This window comes from Lissotriton vulgaris, unplaced genomic scaffold (assembly GCF_964263255.1).
Source record: "Lissotriton vulgaris unplaced genomic scaffold, aLisVul1.2 SCAFFOLD_1239, whole genome shotgun sequence".
NCBI classification, from domain to species: domain Eukaryota; kingdom Metazoa; phylum Chordata; class Amphibia; order Caudata; family Salamandridae; genus Lissotriton; species Lissotriton vulgaris.
The window spans coordinates 151,505-172,446 of NW_028250096.1; the positions used below are offsets into that span (position 1 = coordinate 151,505).

Consider the following 20,942-nt stretch of genomic DNA (forward strand, 5'->3'; position numbering starts at 1 on the left):
TGAGCAACCAAAATACAAGAGGAGCAAACGATACATTACAGGAGGAAAAAGTGATATGTGTGCAGGTTACAAAAGCGTACAAAATACAAGTAGAGGTATAATACTGCAATTAATGCAGACACTCCAGCACACAAACAAAAGTTACGTAGGCAATGGTGGCACTTGTGCAAGTATCTAAAGCAAACAAAAGTGAGAGGTAGCAAACAGTGTGTTACAAGAGAAAAGTGACATGTGCAAGTTACAAAAGGGTACCATACACAGGTACAAGGGTAATACTACAGTAAATGGTAAATACTCAAACTGCCAGAACACACTGGGAAGGCACTTCCCATGCACCAGCTTCACCTCAGCCTCCCCCCTGGCTACCTGGCTACCTTGGATGACCCAGAAAGCTGTGTTTTGTGCTCCCCTGCCAGGACATTTTCCCAAGGCCTGGAGGGTTGATTAATTTAGTAATTGCAGGGGCCTTACCTCTGTTCATGTGCTCCTGAGCTGAAGGTCTGGGGAGGGCTAAGTAGGTTAGTAATAGCAGGGGCTTTGCTGCTTTTCAGGTGCTCCTGTGCTGGAGGGCTGGAATAATTTTGTGACAAAAAGGGGCCTTGCAATTTTTTTTAGTTGCTCAGCATGTAGGCCATTGTCACCTTGGCCCTGTGTCCTATGCAAGAACAGTATCCTCCCACTTTCATTCCTTGTCTGTGCAAATGGTGTTTCATGAAAGGCCACGCCCCTTGAATGTGGGCCACGCCCCTTAAATATGGGCCACGCCTCTTGAATGTGGGCCACTTTTTTCGTCAGTGCCCGGGCCGAATTGTGATCCCAATCCGACCCTGCCAAGAGATTTTGATGTTCATGCATTTATATAACAAATGTGCTTGTAGGGGCTTACAGACAGCCATTTTGATCCATTGGTCAATTTGTATCATTCACATTTTTATTTCCCCCCTACAACACTCTACATGGGGTGAAGTTCAGCCAGTGGCTAACTTTACTGTCAGTGACGGCATTCTGCTCTTTCCCAAGGAGCACTCGTGTACACAAAGTTGTTGTCTTGGTTCTCTGATTATAAAAGCAGGACTAAAAGTCCCAGAATGCAATAACTGGATGAGCTGCTCATGCGTATAACTGGGAAACTTGAGTCCTGATTCATGCGACTTTTTGATTCTTCACACTCGAGGGTTCCATCTGTAGGGAGACGATGGATATCACTTTGCAATATTATGGAGGAAGACTTTGAATTGGGGAAGGGATGGTTCAGGTGTCTATGTGTGAACAAAGTTGTGTCAGCGGTGTGCAACTCTTCGCAATCGCTGCATAAAAAGGAACAATGTCCAATGTAATAGGTATAGGACGCAGCGTGCACGCGATATAATCAGGATATCCACCAACTATGTAAACAAATTCCATTTAGAGGAATTATAAGGAAATTAAGCCTGTCAAATCATAGGGTGCTACAGTGAAGTGCTGATATTACACCTTGAGCACCGGGTGAGCTGGAAACCCTGCACACAGATTTGGGTTCCCCGGTCACCTGTAGAGTCTTAGCAGGTTTGATCTTGAAGGACTACGTTGTGAAACCGCCCTAAACATAAGAGCAATTTTGGGGTAGATGGGAGTGAGTGCCGGTGCCAGTGGGCACTCTTTCCATGGGGCCACCCCCTCCAGTGTCGTGTATGAGCTCTTCGCTCAGTGACCGATATTAAGCCCTACCCCTCTCCAGGCCACACCGTCTCTTCATACCTCCACTTACTTTTTCACACAGGGAAAAATCTGTTCACAATTGGTAGGTCTGGGGATGTGTCTATAAATATCCTGAACAATCTGGGAATCATTCCGTGCCTGTTGTACCTTGACTGAGGGGTAGAGTTGAATGCCTGTGTTTTTTTATGCTGAAAATAGTAGGGTTTAAGATCCAGGGCTCAAGTCGATGGTAGACCGGTTCCACCAACTATTTTGATAGGGTATGTAGTGACCGGCTGGTCAGGCTCTAGTGTTTGTAGAATGTGTTTCACCCAGCGGCTCCTTGAGGGCTGGCTTCAACACTCACCCCACACCCATCCATCCATCACCGGTGTCACCGGTCAGGTGACCTGCCAATAATAGGGGCCGGGCGCACACGTCCTGGGCCAGTTCCAGAAAGTATGCCACGGTGTCTGCGTGTTTAAGATGACTACATGGGGGCCAGAAGGCCGACCCTTACAGTGTGGACTCCTCTCGCCCTGTTGAAAAGCACAGCATAATATTTTATTTTGGCCGAATCCGGAAGTGTCCCTGATAGCCTGTCCACTCTGCAGCCTGCACCCACCCCCGTCATCCTGCGGAGGAGTTGCTTTGCCCGCCCACAGCAGCGTTATAGAGCTGTCAGTCTTGCCCTTTGAACTAGCCTGTGGAGCTCCACGACCCCCGTGACCTTGAAGCCGGCCTCCCCGGGAATGCCGCGAGCCTTTCACCAATCAGTAGTCGTATCACGCGTCACTGGGAGGACATTTGTTCACCTCTGCTGTTCGCCCTTTTGCTCCTTTGCCATTTCTTTTTCGGGCTTGCCCTTCTGTCTTCTTTGAGCCGGATGTCTTCGTGCCCCCCTCCCGAGGCACCACGCTTGTTGCTCGCCACTTGCATAGCCTGCCCTCACACTTGCCTGGCACAATTACGAGGGCTAATATGAAGCTTTGGACGCCGATCAGCTGTGCTGGTCCACCCCCTGTCCCAGTGCTGCCCTCTGTCAGGCTTCAGGTGTCCTTGAGCAATGTCATTCACTCCCCGTCCTGGCCGTCCTTTCTTTCTTTCACTTACTCTCCTCACTCTTTCCCTCATTCCTGTTTCCGCCGCTCTCTCCCCCTCCGTGTGTACTCACTCTTCCTCGGCCATTCACTCTTCATCCTCCTGTAGGTGCCTCTTATAAGTAAGTTACTCCCTCCCCCCTTTCACTTAACCTCGCCCCTCTTTCCATCACTCTCCTTTCTCCATTCACTCCACGTCCTCCTCTAGGCGCCCTCCCTTCTCTTCCAGTTTCCCTCCTTCTTTTTCACACAAAGCCGAGCCTTCAGGTGGCTTCTGCCTGCCCCTCGCGCTGGTGCATGCGCCAAGAATGAAATGAAAGCAGTGACCTCTAATTTATAACCGGGCAGCGAGGGAGATACTGGGGGAGGGGATGCTGGGTTGCACATGTAAAACCAGAATACTTGGGATCAGTCCCAGCTTCCACATAACTAAACTGTGTGATCCTAGGCCAATATTCTGTTTTACCGTGCTTCCTTTGTCCTTAATTATGGCATATCAGAGCACCTTCAAATACACGAGTTTAGGATGTCGCTGTACAACATCCTCTCTTGTGTTTGCTTAAGTAGAGGATAGTCTTGCTCCATGTGTCCAAAGCGTCCAGGCCTGTCTCTTAGTCTGGGCAACCAGATTTATGCGGCAAGGGAGAACTAAATTATGTGGCAGGGATTACAAAATTACGAGGCAAGAAAATGCGAATTATTTTGCAGTTCATTATTTTGTCATTTTAACACGTTAACACCGTCTGGACACATTTTTCACATTCTTATTATTAGTAGTAGTTCAATACGCAAAGACCGCGATGATATGCAACTGAAAGGGAAACAGACCACCTTTGTGAAGTGCCTTTTGCAGCACAACACATGTCGCTGCATTTTTAGTAACTTTGACCTGTTTGAGTTAGAAACCTTTTTTAAATAGAATTGGCGAATTATGCGGGAGATAAATTATGTGGTAAATGCATCAAATCCCTATGACTATGCGAAAAAGGCAGTGGCCCTGCTCTTGGTTCACTTGTAGCATTGTCATCAGGGCAGGGGACTGGGAATCTTTCTAAGTTCACGTTTAAAAATGTGCACTTTTAATACCTTTCAATGCAGTGATATTCTCTTTTGTATGAGGGTGAAACGATTAGGCACCTTACCAAAAGAAACTTTTTTTCATAGTAAAGAGGCATCATATTTTTACATGAAGTATGTTGCGTGATTTAAACGCCAAATATTTGTATGGCTCGACATGTGCATGGGCTCTTGGAGCCAAGCCAGGCCCTGGGTTGGCTCTGCTCTCACTTTTAATTTGTTGGCTCGTGACTTCTGTTTATGCCTATTCAGTGGTAGCAGCATTAGGATTCTGTCTAGTAACCCAGGGCTTGGAGTGAGGTGCATTCCACCCCTTAGCAGGGACAGGTGGCATTCCTTATGGGCCTCTTCTGTCTGCAAAAGGGCAGATAAAAGCTCATCATTAAAGGTATAAGGGAGAAAGAATGATGGGTTGATAGACAAGGAAAAGATGAATGGAGGAGTAGGTGAAAGGATATGTATCGTATCGTATCGTAAGGGGTGCTTATAAAGCGCACTGACACCATGGGTTTCCTGGCGCTGGTTGGGAGTACAGAGGACAGAGAGACTAGGCAGATTGGGGGAAGAGCCAGGTTTTTAAAGACTTGCGAAAAAGGGTTAAAGAGTTAGAGGTTTTGAGAGGGAGGGGGAAAGAGTTCCAAAGCTTGGGGGCCAGGTAGGCAAATCTCCGGCCTCCAGATCTACAGAGCTTGAAGGCAGGAACAGTCAAGAGATGGAGGTGAGAGGATCTCAGGTTGCGGGATGGGCAGTAGGGGCTAATGAGGGATTTGACGAAAGCAGGGCAGGGGCCAGTTAGTGACTTAAAGACAAGGCAGCCGATCTTAAAGGCTGCCCTGGAGACGACAGGGAGCCAGTGGAGTTTGACAAGAAGGGGCCTGGCGGATTGCCACTTCGGAATCCCTAAGGCCAGTCTCGCCGCCTGATTTTGGACCACTTGCAGTCTAGCTATCGATGTTTTGGACAGGCCGTGGTAGATCGAATTAGAAAAATCTAGGCGGGAGAGGACGAGGGCCATGATAACATACAGGAGGGCATCGGGTGTGAAGAGGTATGCCACTTTCCTGATCCTGCGCAGTTGGTAAATGCAGGACGAGACCACGGTCCCTACCTGCGGCCCTAGGGATAAGGCGGAGTCGATAGTGACCCCCAGGCTCTTCACCGAAGCTACAGGAGTGGGAGAGGGGCCCATATCCACCGGCCAGAATTGAGGCCCCCAGAAGGTGGCGCTCTTGCCGGGGAGGAGGAGCTCCGTCTTTCCGGGGTTCAGCTTTAACTGATTATGGCCCATCCACTGGAGAATGTGGGACATAACTGCTTGAAAGTTGGGGATAGCGGAGGGGGAGTTAAGAGAAAAGATGAGTTGCAGGTCGTCCGCGTAGTTGAACACGGTGACGTCCCACTGCCTCAAGGAAAAAAGAAGCGGGCGGAGATAGAGATTGAAGAGAAGAGGGGACAGAGAGGAGCCCTGGGGGACCCCGCAGAGCGAGTGCTCTCTGGGAGCCCTGAAGGAGCCCAGGCTGAGGGTCTGGGACCTGCCTGTCAGAAAGGATCTGACCCAGGCCAGCGCCGGGCCCTGGATGCCAGCCTGTTCGACACGGTGGAGAAGGATGTTGTGGTCCACCGTGTCGAAGGCGGCTGACAGATCTAGTAATACCAGGGCCTGGGGAACGGCCTTGTCAACACCGTCTCTCAGGACGTCCAGCACGGCCAAGATCACTGTCTCCGTAGAGTGGCCGGGTCTGAAGCCTGCCTGGTTGGTCTCGAGAAAGTTGGAACTCTCGATGAACTGAGAGAGACAGGTGGTGACGTGGGCTTCCAGGATCTTTGAGAAGAAAGGTAAGAGAGAGATAGGGCGGTAGTTTGCCGGGACAGCGGGGTCAGCCCCCGGTTTCTTCAGGAGGGGCACCAGCACGGCCTCCTTGAAGGAGCCCGGCACCATACCAGAAGAAAGAGAGGAGTTTAACAGAGGGAGAATGCAGTCGGGTAGAGAATGGCAGATGTCCCGGAGTATAGAGGGGGGACAACAGTCGTCTGGAGATCCCGACTTGACGCGGGTAGCAAGAGTGGCCAGAGATGTAGAATCTAGAAGGGGAAAATGAGTGAAAGAGGAAGAGTTGTGAGGAGGGGAAACAGATCCAGCGCCAGGAGACATGATGGGTATGGTGTCCTTGATTGATACGATTTTTTCGATAAAGAAGGTGCTGAGAGTGTTACATGCTTCCTGTGTGGGGGCCTGAGTGGGGAGCGTTCTGGGGTCGGAAGTGAATTCGGTTAGCACCTTAAAGATTTCCTTAGACTGACAGGGGGAGATAGGATTTTTCCGGAGGCATAGGTTTTTTTGGCATCCAAGATGGCAAGTTTGTACCTATTGCGTGCAGTCACATAGGCGTCTCTGCTAGGGGTGCAGTAGTCCCTCCTCCACTTGCGTTCAAACTGGTGGAGTTCTAAATGAAGGGCTTTTAAGTGGGGGGTGAACCATTTGTGGGAATGACAGTGGCGGGATTGGGGAAACTTAGTAAGGGGGGCGAAGATGTCACTGGCTGTGGTGAGCCAGTCTGCCACGAGCCTGCAGAGCTCGTCGGTGCCAGTGTCATTGGGTAGCAGGGGAAACGTTTGGGAGAGATGATCCGATAGTGGGGGAAAGAATGGTGAATGGATGGGGAAAGGATGGCAGAGTAAATGGAAATCTGAAATGATGGATGGCAGACTAACTGGAAATTGGGGAGATCAGTGGATGGACAAATGGATCAATTGATGGATTAAAGGCTTTATTAATGGAAGGGTAGGTCAAATGATGGATATGTGGGTGGATGGATACTTAGATGACTGATGTGTGAACGGATGATGGAGTGGCCAATAGATGGAATGGTGAAAGATTGAATGACGAATTAATACATGACCAAATGTAAAGGTGAAAAGATGAATATGGGTGGGTGAATGGAAAGGTGGAAGGTAGAATGAGCACTTCTGGGGTGGGGTAGGGCTCGCTTGGTGCCATCATTTATATCATTCAGTTCAAAGGGAGGTGTATATTAATTTTATGGCCACACCCTTGATTCCACCACCCCCAAGTGCTCCAAGAAATAGCAGCGTGTTAACTACACAGATCTTGATATGTCTTTTAATAACCTCTGTCTTGATGGTGGCCCTGTTGGATTTCAATTTCCCTCCCTGCACATATACAACAGTGCTAGTGTCCGGGTTGCATAATTCTTTTAGAAACTAAGGTGCAATCAGTCAGGACATGGAGATCATTCATGGTGAGGGCTTAGGCGAGCTGACCATTAGGATACCTAGATCTTAAATGGACGTAGCACAGCGTCCATTTTACTGTTTACTAGCAGGCCTTGCTTGATGCTGGTCTGGGCAGTAGCTTTTTCTCATTTCATATAAAACTGTCTCAGTACCTCACGTCTTTCTTTGCTGATGTTCATAAATCTCAAGGCCCTCCTCTGTCGTTTTGGAATCCATGCCTTATGTGTATTATAATACGAGCAGAATACAGTTCACCACGCTCAGAATACCAAATACAGTGTCCAACTTGCATTTCTTTTATATGGTCAAAGTATTTATAACTATCGGTGTATTTAACAGTGGTAAGTTCAGTAGGTTTGTAACATTTACAGTTTTGATATTCACAATTGCAGTTTCTAGCCGTTTCTTTTTTTTTTTTTTCTTTTTTATTCCAAAGCATGAATTGTGCTATGTTCTTGAGGAAAGGTTTAGTCTGCCTAGTTTGTAGCCCTTAGTGGCTTGTCTTCTGTAGTCAATCAGACACCAACTTTTATCTACATTTGGCCGGTTAATCCCTTCACACAGCAAATTCAAGTCACAGGCTTAAGTACTGATCCGTTTTCACTTGCTAAATCTCGTGCCGTGCTCCAGTATACTCATGATAGACCTGCTGAACATGTGTGAAGTTTTAAGATCTGATGTAACTTCTAGTGATGTCGCTGCCGGTGATGCCATGTGCCAGGATGTTACGCACTGTGATGTCACGCACTGTGATGTCACTTGCATACTGTCTAACTTAGTGAACCCCCCCCCCCCGCTGCCCTTTGTTTTTGAGGACTTGTGCTCTGAGAAGATCCTTTCCCTTTACCATCTATTTAAGACACAGCCACTTGTTTTCTTGCTTATGCTATCTTTTACTTCCCTACCGCCCCCACCTGCCCTCCAAAGTGAGGCATAGTCAGATGCCCTGGTTGTTCAAATCTTATCTGAGAATCTGCTTTTTCTTAATCACTTATGATTAATGAGAAAGCTTCGGAATAATGTCTGTGCAAAAAAAGTAGAAAATTGATTATGTATCCTACTGTTTCACGGGATGGCACGACAGCCTTTCTTCTCTGGACTTTGTGCTGGCATGTGGAGGTATGGGAAAGATGCACATGAACCCTGTGTTCGAAGGTAGAATGTGGGTCGAGCGCTCGTCCCTTTAAGCCGGGTCCTTCTAAGATCTTTGGGAAAAGGTAGTGGATTCATAAAGAACATGATGGTTACCGGGTTACCTTACACTAGATCTGATCGGCCAAGCCCCTATTTATGCATAAAATGCAGGCTAGAAGTTTCTGCAACAAGAGAAGGTAACTGATGCTTCTTTTGTGGTTAAACAAAGCAGCGGCTGAATTGATGGCGATTTTAAAAACTTCAAACATTTGCTCCACACCTGCTTTACGACAGATGCATTGAAAACGGAGATGGACCCCAGCCTCATCAAAGCGCTTCATGAAGTCGCTTCTGTGCAGTGCTTCCTCTTACTAAATCTGATCCATGGTTGTTTCCTAGATGTGGTAAGGGGGTGTGTGGAGGGGTAGTGGAAATGACAACTCAGATGAATAGTGGACGAGTTGGGCGCATGCAGGAAGAAGCTTGCAGAAGTTTTTTTTGTTTTTTTTGCCTTAGTTGTCAACTCGGCTCGGACCTGCCTTCTGGAAAATGTATTTTCCGTTTCATTCTTCCTGTAAGGGAATTTACCACACAGACCGAAAAGGGTGGAAAGCTTATACATGACTTACCGTAAATGTGAAAGTTTTTTTCCTCTGTGACCCATGTCCCAGGCCCATGTGTCTGGCAGAACATCTGGTCTGCGTAACTGTTTAAAAAAGTGCCGAGTGGACTGCAGAGCAGGCATGCCATAGGTGGCCAATTATCTATAGGCGGAATGAACGAAAGAACTGCTTTAGATTTTTCATTGACCCTCCTTATCCCACTGGCAACTCCTAGTGGTAAATAAGAGGCAGAAATATATTGATCTAAATGCCTAACATATTTCAAAGATTCACTGTTGCAACTGGTGTGAAAATGTGATTATGAGCTCCTGAGACACCACCCCTGCGTGATGTTCACAGACCTCAAAATAGAGTACAAATTTAGATGTAGGTAAATCATTTTTCTTCTGATTATACAGCTGAACCCTGGTCCTAAATGAAGAGCGTTGTGAAAGCCTTGACTGTGCTGCTGTGCATGGCACAGTCTCCACCTGACCAAACTGTCTGTTTTTGAATGCAAATGTTCCCTGTTCTTTGTCTCCTTACAGGACTATGACATTGATATCGTTGCCGTGGTGAATGACACTGTGGGGACAATGATGACCTGCGGGTACGATGACCACAACTGTGAAATCGGACTCATTGTGGGTAAGCTGCATTTGACTTTGTTTTGAGTAGCTGTGCTTGGACATGTAATTGGAATAAACGCAAGAAGCTAGGTCCGAGGTTGGCTAGGGCGCTCGACCTCAGACCTAGGGATCTGGATTCGAGTCTCGGTAACGACGCCAAACATCCTGTGATTCTGGGCAAATCACTTCATCTCCCCGTACCTAACAAAAAAATGAATGTGTGTCCTAATGTAACGTAACTGGTGCTATGTAAAGCGCTCTGATACCTGATTCACAGGGCCAGACTGGAAACCACAACCGTCCCTGGCAAAGTGCTCGGCCGGCCCCCCTCCCCACTCTGGGGGTTGGATGTGCCGCCAAGCTCTTTGCCGGGGCCGGTTTTCGGACGATTTTGTTACAGGGCCGATTTTTGCAGCTGTGCTGCAAAAACGGCCCTGTAACAAAATCGGCCCCCACCCGGCAGCGCACCGGGGGATTGCCCGCTATGGCCAGTCCGGCCCTGCATTCGGTTCGGGTCTAGTTTGCGCTATATAAAACTCTGCAACAAAAAAAAAAAGATGCAACCATTCAATTCACGACACACTAAATGTGAACGTGGAGACAGTTTAAAGCTTGACTTGATCAGTTTGGTTTCCCACATTTGTTTTGGGTCAAATGAAGCACCGTGTAAAAGGCACACATGATGTGCCCGGTTAAGTAAAATGCTTAGGTAGCTGTTGGCGAATCATTGTGCTGTGTCCTATATTGTGTTAGTGCCCGGAGGATCCTGAGAAACCGTTTTTTGGGTCTGATCAGTATGAAGGGCGTCTTCCCGCTCCAGCGGTTTGTATATTGTTCCTTTCATGAGGGACGATTCATGTTAAGTCTGCCTCTTCCCATAGAAGCATTTTTGTCCGTGCTGCTCAACTACCTTTGGTCCTATTTTGCGTTACACCTTCATCATGGATGCGGTTAACGCTTGACAAGAAATCTCAAACCTCATAATTACAACGTAGTAGAGAAAAGGTTCAAAGGTTAGCATTAGAAAGGATGAATTCTTAAATATAGAGAAGATCTTAAACTGTTCCCATGGGTAGAGAATATCAACATATTTACTCAATATTTATTCCTCACTTCTTCATAAACTGGTAGTCTGTGTCCCGCGCCCCTCACTGAGCCATCCTTAATTAATAGAGAACTCATTGCATAAGTGCTGTGTGTAACTTAATATGGTATTTTGTGCTTCTCTGTATCAGTGTAGCGTCATTTTGACGTGAAAGCAAGATTGCTATAATGAACAAATGCCTCTTTATTGAAGAAAAAAAACCTCACATTTTTTTTAGGTCCATGCCTAGTTTGAACAGCTATGTACTCTCACGCTACTTGTACACAGGCCCTGTCCTGTATGCAACAAATGGAACCCCTCCTATGCAGCTGGCATCCGTTGAGATAAATATTGCTTTATATATATGTATATATATATATATATATATATATATATATATTATAGCAAAAATGGAAACTGTGTAATATGGTCCATTGTTGCCTTGAAGGTCTGGTGTCAGGGCCGGCTTTAGGGCAGTGCGACTGGTGCAGCCACACTGGCGCGGACCTGTTCAGGGGGGCGATGTGACCTCAGGGGGCGCTGTGTTGAGCAATATCTTATGATAGGAAAGATGAGAGGCTCTTTTGCAGGTGGTAGGTAGACAATCCAAAAAGGAGGCCATGAGAGGGGGGTGCGCTAAAAGTGATTGTCGCACTGGGTGCGACCAGCGCTAAAGCTGGCCCTGGGTGACATTGTAAACTATGAGACCAAAGTGTCTTGTGGCCAGGACGAAGTTGGTCTGAAAAGGCTGTTTTCATGAGCTAACAATTGGAATTAGAATGCTTGTTCTGTTTGAACTTCTTAGATAAATTGTTGCTGAAACAGTGGTTAATGGCGAGGGCAAGGAGATTTATGCAATTCGAGGGCTGTAGTGTTTACCTCATATGCCACATAATTTGTAGATTTCTCAAAAAATGTTTCTAGAACAAACGGATGAAAATAATTTTCCCAGAAAATGTCCCATTTAATTTGCTTCCCTCCCCCCACAGTTTAGATAATTTGTTGCACAGTTTGGTCCAATATGCTTTATAATCCTAGCCCTGATAATGGTAAATATTCGCAGAGTAAATATTTGCGAGACCTATATTTCAGGAAGAACCCTTAAATATTTGTCGAAGTTTCCTGTGGAGCATAGGTTTTTATACCCCTACATTTTGTTCAATGAAAGCATCCGAATGTGTAATATTTGGCAGTTATAGCAAAAGATTGGGTATCTATCACATGGAGAAAGTAGAGGAGTACAGACGATTGACGTATCATGCCAGTGGGAGCTCAAGAGTGATGTATTTTCATCACCATGGCCCGCCCTGGTTCACGTGAAGAAGTTAACAAGCCAATCCCCCTTGCAGGATGAATCACAAAGGCAAGGTCTGGTGAAAGACCAGCCCGGAATAATCATGTGAGCTTGATCGAATCTGCTCAGTTAGCAAACAACATCTTTGGTACATTTAACGGTGAAACAGCTGTTGTACCTTACCCATCCTTTTTTCACCACGCATGTTTTTAGAATGCATATGCTTTTACAATGTATGCCTTTACCACACATTTAGAGAAGTTCAGGGGTGTGGGGGTCTCCCCCCACAAATAAATTGTGTGTGTAGATAATATATATTACCTACTGGCGGTCGCCAGTAGGTAGTTATAGTTAGGCTGAATGGATTTCCACCAAAATTGTAGGGACTGGTAGCCCGATGTGCCTTTGCTATGTCTCAAGATATGTGCTCCAGTGGATTTTGAGTAATTTAGGTTCAAAAAAATATATATATCTATGGCAACGCCCCGGTACGCGCTCCGGGGAGCGCTCCGGGCGCGCCACGCTACTTGCGCACGGAAAGCCGATTGGCTCTCGGGTGTCTAAACATTCGAAACAGTCCGGAGCGGCCGCCATCTTGTGTCTCGGTAAAATCGAGACATAAGAGGTGGAAAAATCAAAGGGGGAAATGACCATAAGGAGGCAGGGATAGACCCCCTAGGTTTGATGTGGGGGCCATAAAAATTTTTTTTATTTGTGCGGGGGGGGGGGGGGGGGGGGGGGGATGGGAGCGCCCGGTACACGCACCGGGGAGCGGACCGGGGAGCGTCCCATGGGGAAAAATGAATAATAGAGTTTTAAAAAAATTTAGCCTTTTTTTAGAAAGTGGAGGTAGTTCTAAAAACTGGTTTTTAGGTCTCGCCTGTCGATGCGCATGCGCATCGAGCAAGGCGAGAGTATTGCGAGTTATCCACACTTTATCTGCACTGCAAGGAATCGTGGCGATTCCTTGCAGTGCCCGTGACTTTTAAGGTCAATGCGCATGCGCATTAAGCTTATGCGCATGCGCATTGACCTTAAAAGTCACGGGCGCGTGCATGTCCCCTCTCCGCCCCCTCCCCCGTTCCGCCCCCTCCCCTGTTCCGCCCCCTCCCCTTCCCGCCGTGTCGCATTTCTCCTCCCCCCTCCCCTCTCTTCCCTCCGGCTTGTTTGTTGATTTGACCCGCTCCGCCCCCTCCCCTTCCCGCCGTGTCGCATTTCTCCTCCCCCCTCCCCTCTCTTCCCTCCGGCTTGTTGGAGCTGTGTACACACTCATTTCCTTCTGTCCACGTTTGATTCCATTTCGAAACAGCACATACATTTACACATACAAAGCATCTTATTTAAGCAGTCCCCTGGCACACATTTCCATATCTTCTGCTTGTGAGCAACGTTCTTGTTTGTTTATTTTACCCTTTTCCCATCTCTACCCGGTCGGAATCTCTTCCTCCTCTTCTCTCCTTCTGGAAGGGCCTCTCTCCGATGCCTTTCTCTTCTCTCTGTCTCGCCTCTTACCTACCCCGCTCGTCTCTACCGTTCTCGCCTGTGTCTCACACTCTCTCTCTCACACACACACACACGCACACACACACAGACTCTCCCTCTCTCTCGCTGCCTGTTTGCATGAACAATCCTTATTCCCCGAGCATGCTCCGTCTATTTATAGCGGGCTCCTCCCCCGGTTCTATTTCAGTCTTGCTGGGCCTTGCAGGCTGGTTGTTTGGCAGTAGCAGGGAGAGCCCTGGATGCCGGCCTCTACGTGCTTGTCTGGCGGTGAAGCCCCTGTTCGGTGGGGGCCCTCGCAGTGCCGCCTAAGGATGGCTCTTTGATATCCCCCCCCCCTCCCGCCCCGCCATCATGCCACACACACATCCCAGGCCTTCGCCAGTGGGAGGGACGATGCCCATCTAGATCCACCCACGGTGTCGCAGGATCTTGCCGTGGCAGTGACTTAGTGTCTGTCTGCACACAGCTGGACTACGCACCAGGGCAGCGCAGTCATGTCCCACCATGTCTCTATCTCTTACTCGTGCTTCATGTGTCTTCCCCTCTTTTCTGTGTCTCCTACCTTTTCCTTTCCATTGTCTTTCTCTGTTTGCCGCCTTCTTAGCCTCTTTCTCGTCATTGTTCTCTTTGTCCTTTATTCCTGTTCTCTGTGTCGTGGTGCGTGCAGACGTGATCCCCGAGTGGATAGGAAGGTAAGACGAAACACACCCCCTGACTGATACAACGTGCAGGCATTGCGTGAAATACACTGACATCCTGATGTTTCGTTCTAACTTTGTATTGTGGCCTGCAAGACGCGCTCGTGTGGGATCCTTTGCTGTGACTACACTGAAGCGCGTGTCCTTTTCATCTCTCATCCTCCTATGCTCACCTCACATGCCCCCCTCTGCTGCCCTCTGTGGTTCACTCTTGTGTCCTTCTCCCCATGCTTACTGTTCTGTCATGAGCTTTTCTCCCCTACACCGTGCTGCTATCACTCCTCACACTCTGCCTTCTTCCTTTCATCATGTGCTTCTCTTGCCGCCCCTGTGTTGCCCCCCACCCCTGTGTTAGTCTACCTTGTGCACTGATTTCATCACCAGCTCTCCCCTCTCGGCCCCCTCCCCTGCCCGCCGTGTCGCAATTCTCCTCCCCCTCCCCGCTGCTTGGGCCTCCACCTCGGTTGGGAGCTTGACATCCCCCACTCCCAGCACGTCGTGCTTGTACTTGCTCACAAACTGCTCCATTTGCTTCACCTCGCCGGGGGACAACTCGTGGCATTTCGAGGGGTCCTAGTCGTGAGCTGGCAGCTGCTTCGCCAACTGTTTCTTCCTGTACTGCACGCCACCCGAGCAGGCCACCGGCAAGAGGGTGAAGGTGGAAAGTGCTCACAAGCCAGCGATGTTAAATGAATTACGTCAATTGTATTACATTACTGCAGTATAGTGCTTTCCAATCCTTTGAACGGCCAAAGTGTGTAATAAGCCAGCAGACTGCAACAAAGTGTGTTCTAGTACAAAATAACAAACAGCCACTGAAATTCAAGAGGTCTACGACTTGAGCGTGTTTCTATTAACGGAAATACAGAAATGTCATTCCCACACTCCAAATGCAGAAAGAGTACAGCAGAGTGACCTAACCGCACCTCAACATTAAAAACACAAATTCATTCATTCTCGCTCTCTCTCTCTCTCATATATTCACTCTCATTCTCTCTCTCCCTCCCTCTCTCCTTAAAGCTCTAGCCCGACCTAATACTTCGGGGACAACACTGTTATCCTGGGCTATCAGTTTAACTCCAGAAGGTTAAATTTGCTCGGTAGACCTGCAAAAAAACTGTGTGCTTACAAACAGGACACATCTCAGTATTTAGAAGGCTGCTGATTTTATTTTAAGCCAGCATTTAAGGTGTATTCAGAGCATGGGGAAAAATTCAAAGCCAAATCCACGCAACGCCACTCACTCACCCACGCAACGCCACTCACCCACGCAACGCCACTCACCCACGCAACGCCACTCACCCACGCAACGCCACTCATCCACGCAACGCCACTCATCCACGCAACGCCACTCACCCACGCAACGCCACTCACCCACGCAACGCCACTCACCCACGCAACCCCACTCACCCACGCAACCCCACTCACCCACGCAACCCCACTCACCCACGCAACCCCACTCACCCACGCAACCCCACTCACCCACGCAACCCCACTCACCCACGCAACCCCACTCATCCACGCAACCCCACTCACCCACGCAACGCCACTCACCCACGCAACGCCACTCACCCACGCAACGCCACTCACCCACGCAACGCCACTCACCCACGCAACGCCACTCACCCACGCAACGCCACTCACCCACGCAACCCCACTCACCCACGCAACCCCACTCACCCACGCAACCCCACTCACCCACGCAACCCCACTCACCCACGCAACCCCACTCACCCACGCAACCCCACTCATCCACGCAACCCCACTCATCCACGCAACCCCACTCATCCACGCAACCCCACTCATCCACGCAACGCCACTCATCCACGCAACGCCACTCATCCACGCAACGCCACTCATCCACGCAAGCCGCCACTCATCCACGCAACGCCACTCACCCACGCAAGCCGCCACTCACTCACCCACGCAAGCCGCCACTCACTCACCCACGCAAGCCGCCACTCACCCACGCAAGCCGCCACTCACCCACACTGTGCAGTGCACAATAGGTCTCAACACCTCACCATCACTAACACTCAACACCTCACCCTCACTAACTCTCAATACCACAATCACCCTTCCCCTCACTCACCCTCAATACCTCGCCCACACTAACACTAAAACACTCAATCGCCCTCACTCTTACTCTCACTCACACTCTACACCTCAGCCTCACGCTCAATAACGCACCCTCAACACCTCACCCTAACACCCTCAACACATCACCTCTCAACATCACTCGCCATCACCCTTAAACACTCACCCTCAACACCTCACACCCTCACCCTCAAATCCTCACCCTCAACACCTCAACTTCACTCACTCAACACCTCACCCTCACTCACTCACCCTCAACACCTCACCCTCACTCACTCACACTCAATCACCCTCAACACCTCACCCTCAACACCTCACCCTCAACACCTCACCCTCAACACCTCACCCTCAACACCTCACCCTCAACACCTCACCCTCAACACCTCACCCTCAACACCTCACCCTCAACACCTCACCCTCAACACCTCATCCACCCTCACCCTCAGTTACCCTAAACATCAATCACCCTCAACTCCTCACTCACCCTCAGCACCTCACTCACCCTCAACACCTGACTCACCCTGACTCACCCTGACTCACCCTCACTCACCCTGACTCACCCTCACTCACCCTCACTCACCCTCACTCACCCTCACTCACCCTCACTCACCCTCACTCACCCTCACTCACCCTCACTCACCCTCACTCACACTCACTCACACTCACTCATCCTCACTCATCCTCAACACCTCACCCTCATCCACCCTCAACACCTCACCCTAACTCACAATAACACTCTCTCACCCTCACCCTCACTCACTCTCACTCAAACTCACCCTCAACACCTCACTCACCCTCAACACCTCACTCACACTCAACTTCTCACTCACCCCCACCCTCACTCACCCTCAACACCTCACCCTCACACAGTGCAATAGGTCTCGCAGGATTTTTAGTTAAAGCTTTTACATTTGCTTTTTGCTTTTTTGATTTGTAAATCTTTTGCATTGCCTACAAAAAAATAAAATGCTAAAGATTTACAACAAAAAATATATAAACAATTCTAAAAGCACTAACTCTAATGCTGCGAGACCTATTGCATTTCTAATGCTTGTTCTTCTTTTTGTTGTTTTATATTTTTTAATTGTTTTTTTGAATATTATGTACTTTTTTTGGGTTTTCTGAACAGTTTTATATTTTTTTTGTATTTTTCATGGGGAGAAACGAAAAACCAGGGAATTGAAAATGGCTCAACTGGAGCAAAAAAAAAGCAAAGAAAAAATTAGGGTTGATTGGGGCATTTATGGTTGTCCCCAGCAAGGACGATGAGCTTTACGCTCTGTTCTCCGTAGGAGATGGTCTTCCCACAATATTTACAGATAATTCTGAAATCTGCAAATTGTGGCTGAATGCAAGGCATTGTCTCACTTTCCTCTTGTGCCGAAGGAGTGGGTTGCTATCTTTTTTAGGTGGTCCTTGTGGATTGGGGAGGGTTACTGGCCAGTTCCTTCATCTCTGCAGCAGAATAATTTATTGGATGCTTGCGCTGCATGTGGCGTATCATCGTGTTGTTCCCAAATGAATATTTTTTATTTGGGTTTCCCCTGGAAAGTTCCATGCCACAGATTTTGCAACTCACCTTGGCTGCATTTACTTTTTTCTTCCCCTCTGGGATAGAAAAAAACTCCCAAATAATGTGTGGTCTTGGCTGGTATGGGATATTGTGTTCTTCCAGCCATCTTGAACTCCCCTCCTCCTCCTCTTCTTGTTGACCACCAATGTTATCTTGAGGTGGTCCTCTTGGTGGTTGTGGTGGTGGTGGTGGTGCAGATGCACCAGCTGCTGCTACTACTGAAGCCAATATATTGAGCAAAAAGGTAGAGAGAGCTACAAACAGGTCTTCCTAAGTCAAAGGACAAAGTCAGAATAAGGAAAAAAGGTGGGGTCTTTCATCCTTTTGAGAAAAAAAAATGTATTGAACCAATGAAAAGTGTTATTTTCAGGTCACATGACCCGACGCGCTTACGCTACGCGCCCCGGGGTGCGCCCAGGGGCACGTCGAGTAAGCGCGTCGGACGCCTACGTTGCGCGATCGTATTCGCTCGAGTGCTTCCGGGTGCGCTTACGCCGTGCGTATGACGCGGCTATGCGATACATCACGATCCTGTTTTCATTCGCGATATTGGCGCTTACGGGACGCTACCCGGGGTGCTTTATAAAAGTACGCTTTTCGGGGCGCTCCCCGGGGCGCGCACCGGGAGCGCTCCAAAGCAACAACAAAAAAAAAATGGCAAAATTGTAGGGACTGGTAGCCCGATGTGCCTTTGCTATGTCTCAAGATATATGCTCAAGTGGTTTTTAAGAAAATTAACTTTGAAGATGTATATATTGGGCTACATTGGGCTATATATATGTTAGAGCCCAAATGTAGCCCAAATGTAGCCCAATGTAGCCCAAAGATGGCCACCAGAGACAAAAAAAACTAATGTAGCCCAAATATCAGCCAGATGTACCCCAACTATAGCCCAATGACAGAATGTACCAGAGTGTTCTAAAGAACTACTAGAGCGCTAACAGTCTTACTTATAAAGTGAGACTAATAGTAAGGAATTAGCATTAAAAAACCTTTGAAATTCACTGAAAAAACCATAGGTTTCACACCAGTTATAGTTAACTGGAAATTTTACTGTCATAAAACCAATGAAATTCCACGTTATAGTTAGTTGGACTCACTATAACTTGCGCGTGCAATGCACTGCTGATGACGTCACATATTACATCACTCATGACATGGTCAGTGACATCACTCATGACATCACTGATGACACCATCCTTGTGACAGAGTGACAGACCTCCTTTCAGTGTAATGTAACCCTTAAAACACATATTCAAAAATAGAAACTAACATTTTCAAAAAAATGGAGATACCCATACCAGTTACAACAACCAATTCAGAAATTACACCATCTATATACACATCCACTCTTTCACCAACAGTTCTATATAGTCACTCATACATCTACTCACTCATCATATGTAGTGATACACCTATACATCCTGTTACACACCGACAGTCATCCAAAAATTACTCACACATGCAAATAAAGTATTGAACATCCATTTATTTGCATATACAACTATACACAAACTACCACCTTACTTCTAAGGAAACTTACACATACTTACTCACTTAAACAATCACTTATAGAAACATATACTTATTTAAACAGGAACTCTTACAATCTCTCACTCTCTCATATACTCACTTATATACATCAATACTCACATATACTAGATTAAAAATATCTTGTTACTGATAAAGACACTAGTGAGACAGCCATTCACTCACTAACACACACATATACACACTCATCCACCCATACAGTCCTGCACATATGCTGTCTTCAAAACACATACAAACAGTGAGTCAGTCATTGATGCATCTATGTGCTAAGTAATACCCCCACCAAATCATACTCGTACTGATACTAAAAAAACATCTAATAACCCATATACACACACATGTAGCTACTCACCAACCCATGCAGCCACTTATACACAAAGTGAAACACAATTACAAACATTTAAATATTTAAACATTACTCGCTAATATATGTATTCACTAAGATACACTTAATAAGCCAGTTAACCAAACAATTTTTTTTTTTAAATATCTTTATAGACACTTATTTAAACATTTATTTTTCCATCGACCTTTACATATACATATATAAAACATATTTATTTTTTAGAAAGACACACATTCACTGGATGGTGTCATCAGTGATGTCATGAGTGATGTCACTGACCATGTCATGAGTGATGTAATATGTGACGTCATCAGCAGTGCATTGCACGCGCAAGTTATAGTGAGTCCAACTAACTATAACGTGGAATTTCATTGGTTTTATGACAGTAAAATTTCCAGTTAACTATAACTGGTGTGAAACCTATGGTTTTTTCAGTGTGTGTGTATATATATATATATATATATATATATATATATATATATATATATATATATATATATATATATGTATTCAACTGATCAATGAATAAAGAACTTTACATTACACCAGCAACCAGAGTATTAAAGTGTCTGTTTCTCCTGACCATGCTTGATACAGTATTTGGAGTCTTATCTGATTGATATATATACATATATATATATATATATATCTCAATCAATTACATACACACACAAGGTGTGGTAAAGGCATACGTTGTAAAAGCATATGTGATCAAAACAAGTGCGTGGTAAAGGCATGCAGAGTATTTCCCAGCGTTGTTCCTTCATACAACCCATGTAACTTAGAGGTGTAATGATGGAGAAAATTAAAACTATTGCCACGTTGTCTTACAGGTACTGGTTCCAATGCTTGCTACATGGAAGAGATGCGCCACATTGACCTGGTGGAAGGAGACGAGGGGCGGATGTGCATCAACATGGAATGGGGAGCATTTGGAGATGATGGCGCTCTTGAAGACATCCGAACAAATTTTGATCGGGAAATTGACATGGGGTCACTCAATCCAGGCCAACAAATGTAAGCAAAAGGGGTTTCCATAGACTAATAGAATTGGTAGTTAAAGTATAGACCACAGATAGGGTTGTTTGTATATTGTGTGTGTGTGTGTGTACATATATATATGTGTGTGTTTCCATGTTTCTAATGCTTGTTTTTACTGTAAATCATTTGTCTGAGCTTGTGCCCTCACTCAAAGTTTTGTCTCCGCTCTTGCTTTGGATTCATTTAAAGGAGAGATCTTTTAATGAGGTGAGTCAGTAGTCTCCTCTACACTTTTTAATCTCCAGTAAAGGGTGGTTCAAAAATTGTTCCAGGGGCACAGT

At 46.9% G+C, this 20,942-nt stretch overlaps 1 protein-coding gene across 1 annotated transcript in view; it reads left to right on the top strand.

Moving 5' to 3' along the window:
• Positions 1–20,942, top strand: part of LOC147663374 (hexokinase-2) — a 194,893-nt gene that overhangs the window by 104,874 nt on the left and 69,077 nt on the right. Inside the window, exons 6-7 of the mRNA XM_086950488.1 lie at positions 9,394–9,493; positions 20,454–20,637. Of these exons, the coding sequence (XP_086806614.1) occupies positions 9,394–9,493; positions 20,454–20,637 (284 nt within the window). The remainder of the gene's footprint in view (positions 1–9,393; positions 9,494–20,453; positions 20,638–20,942) is intronic.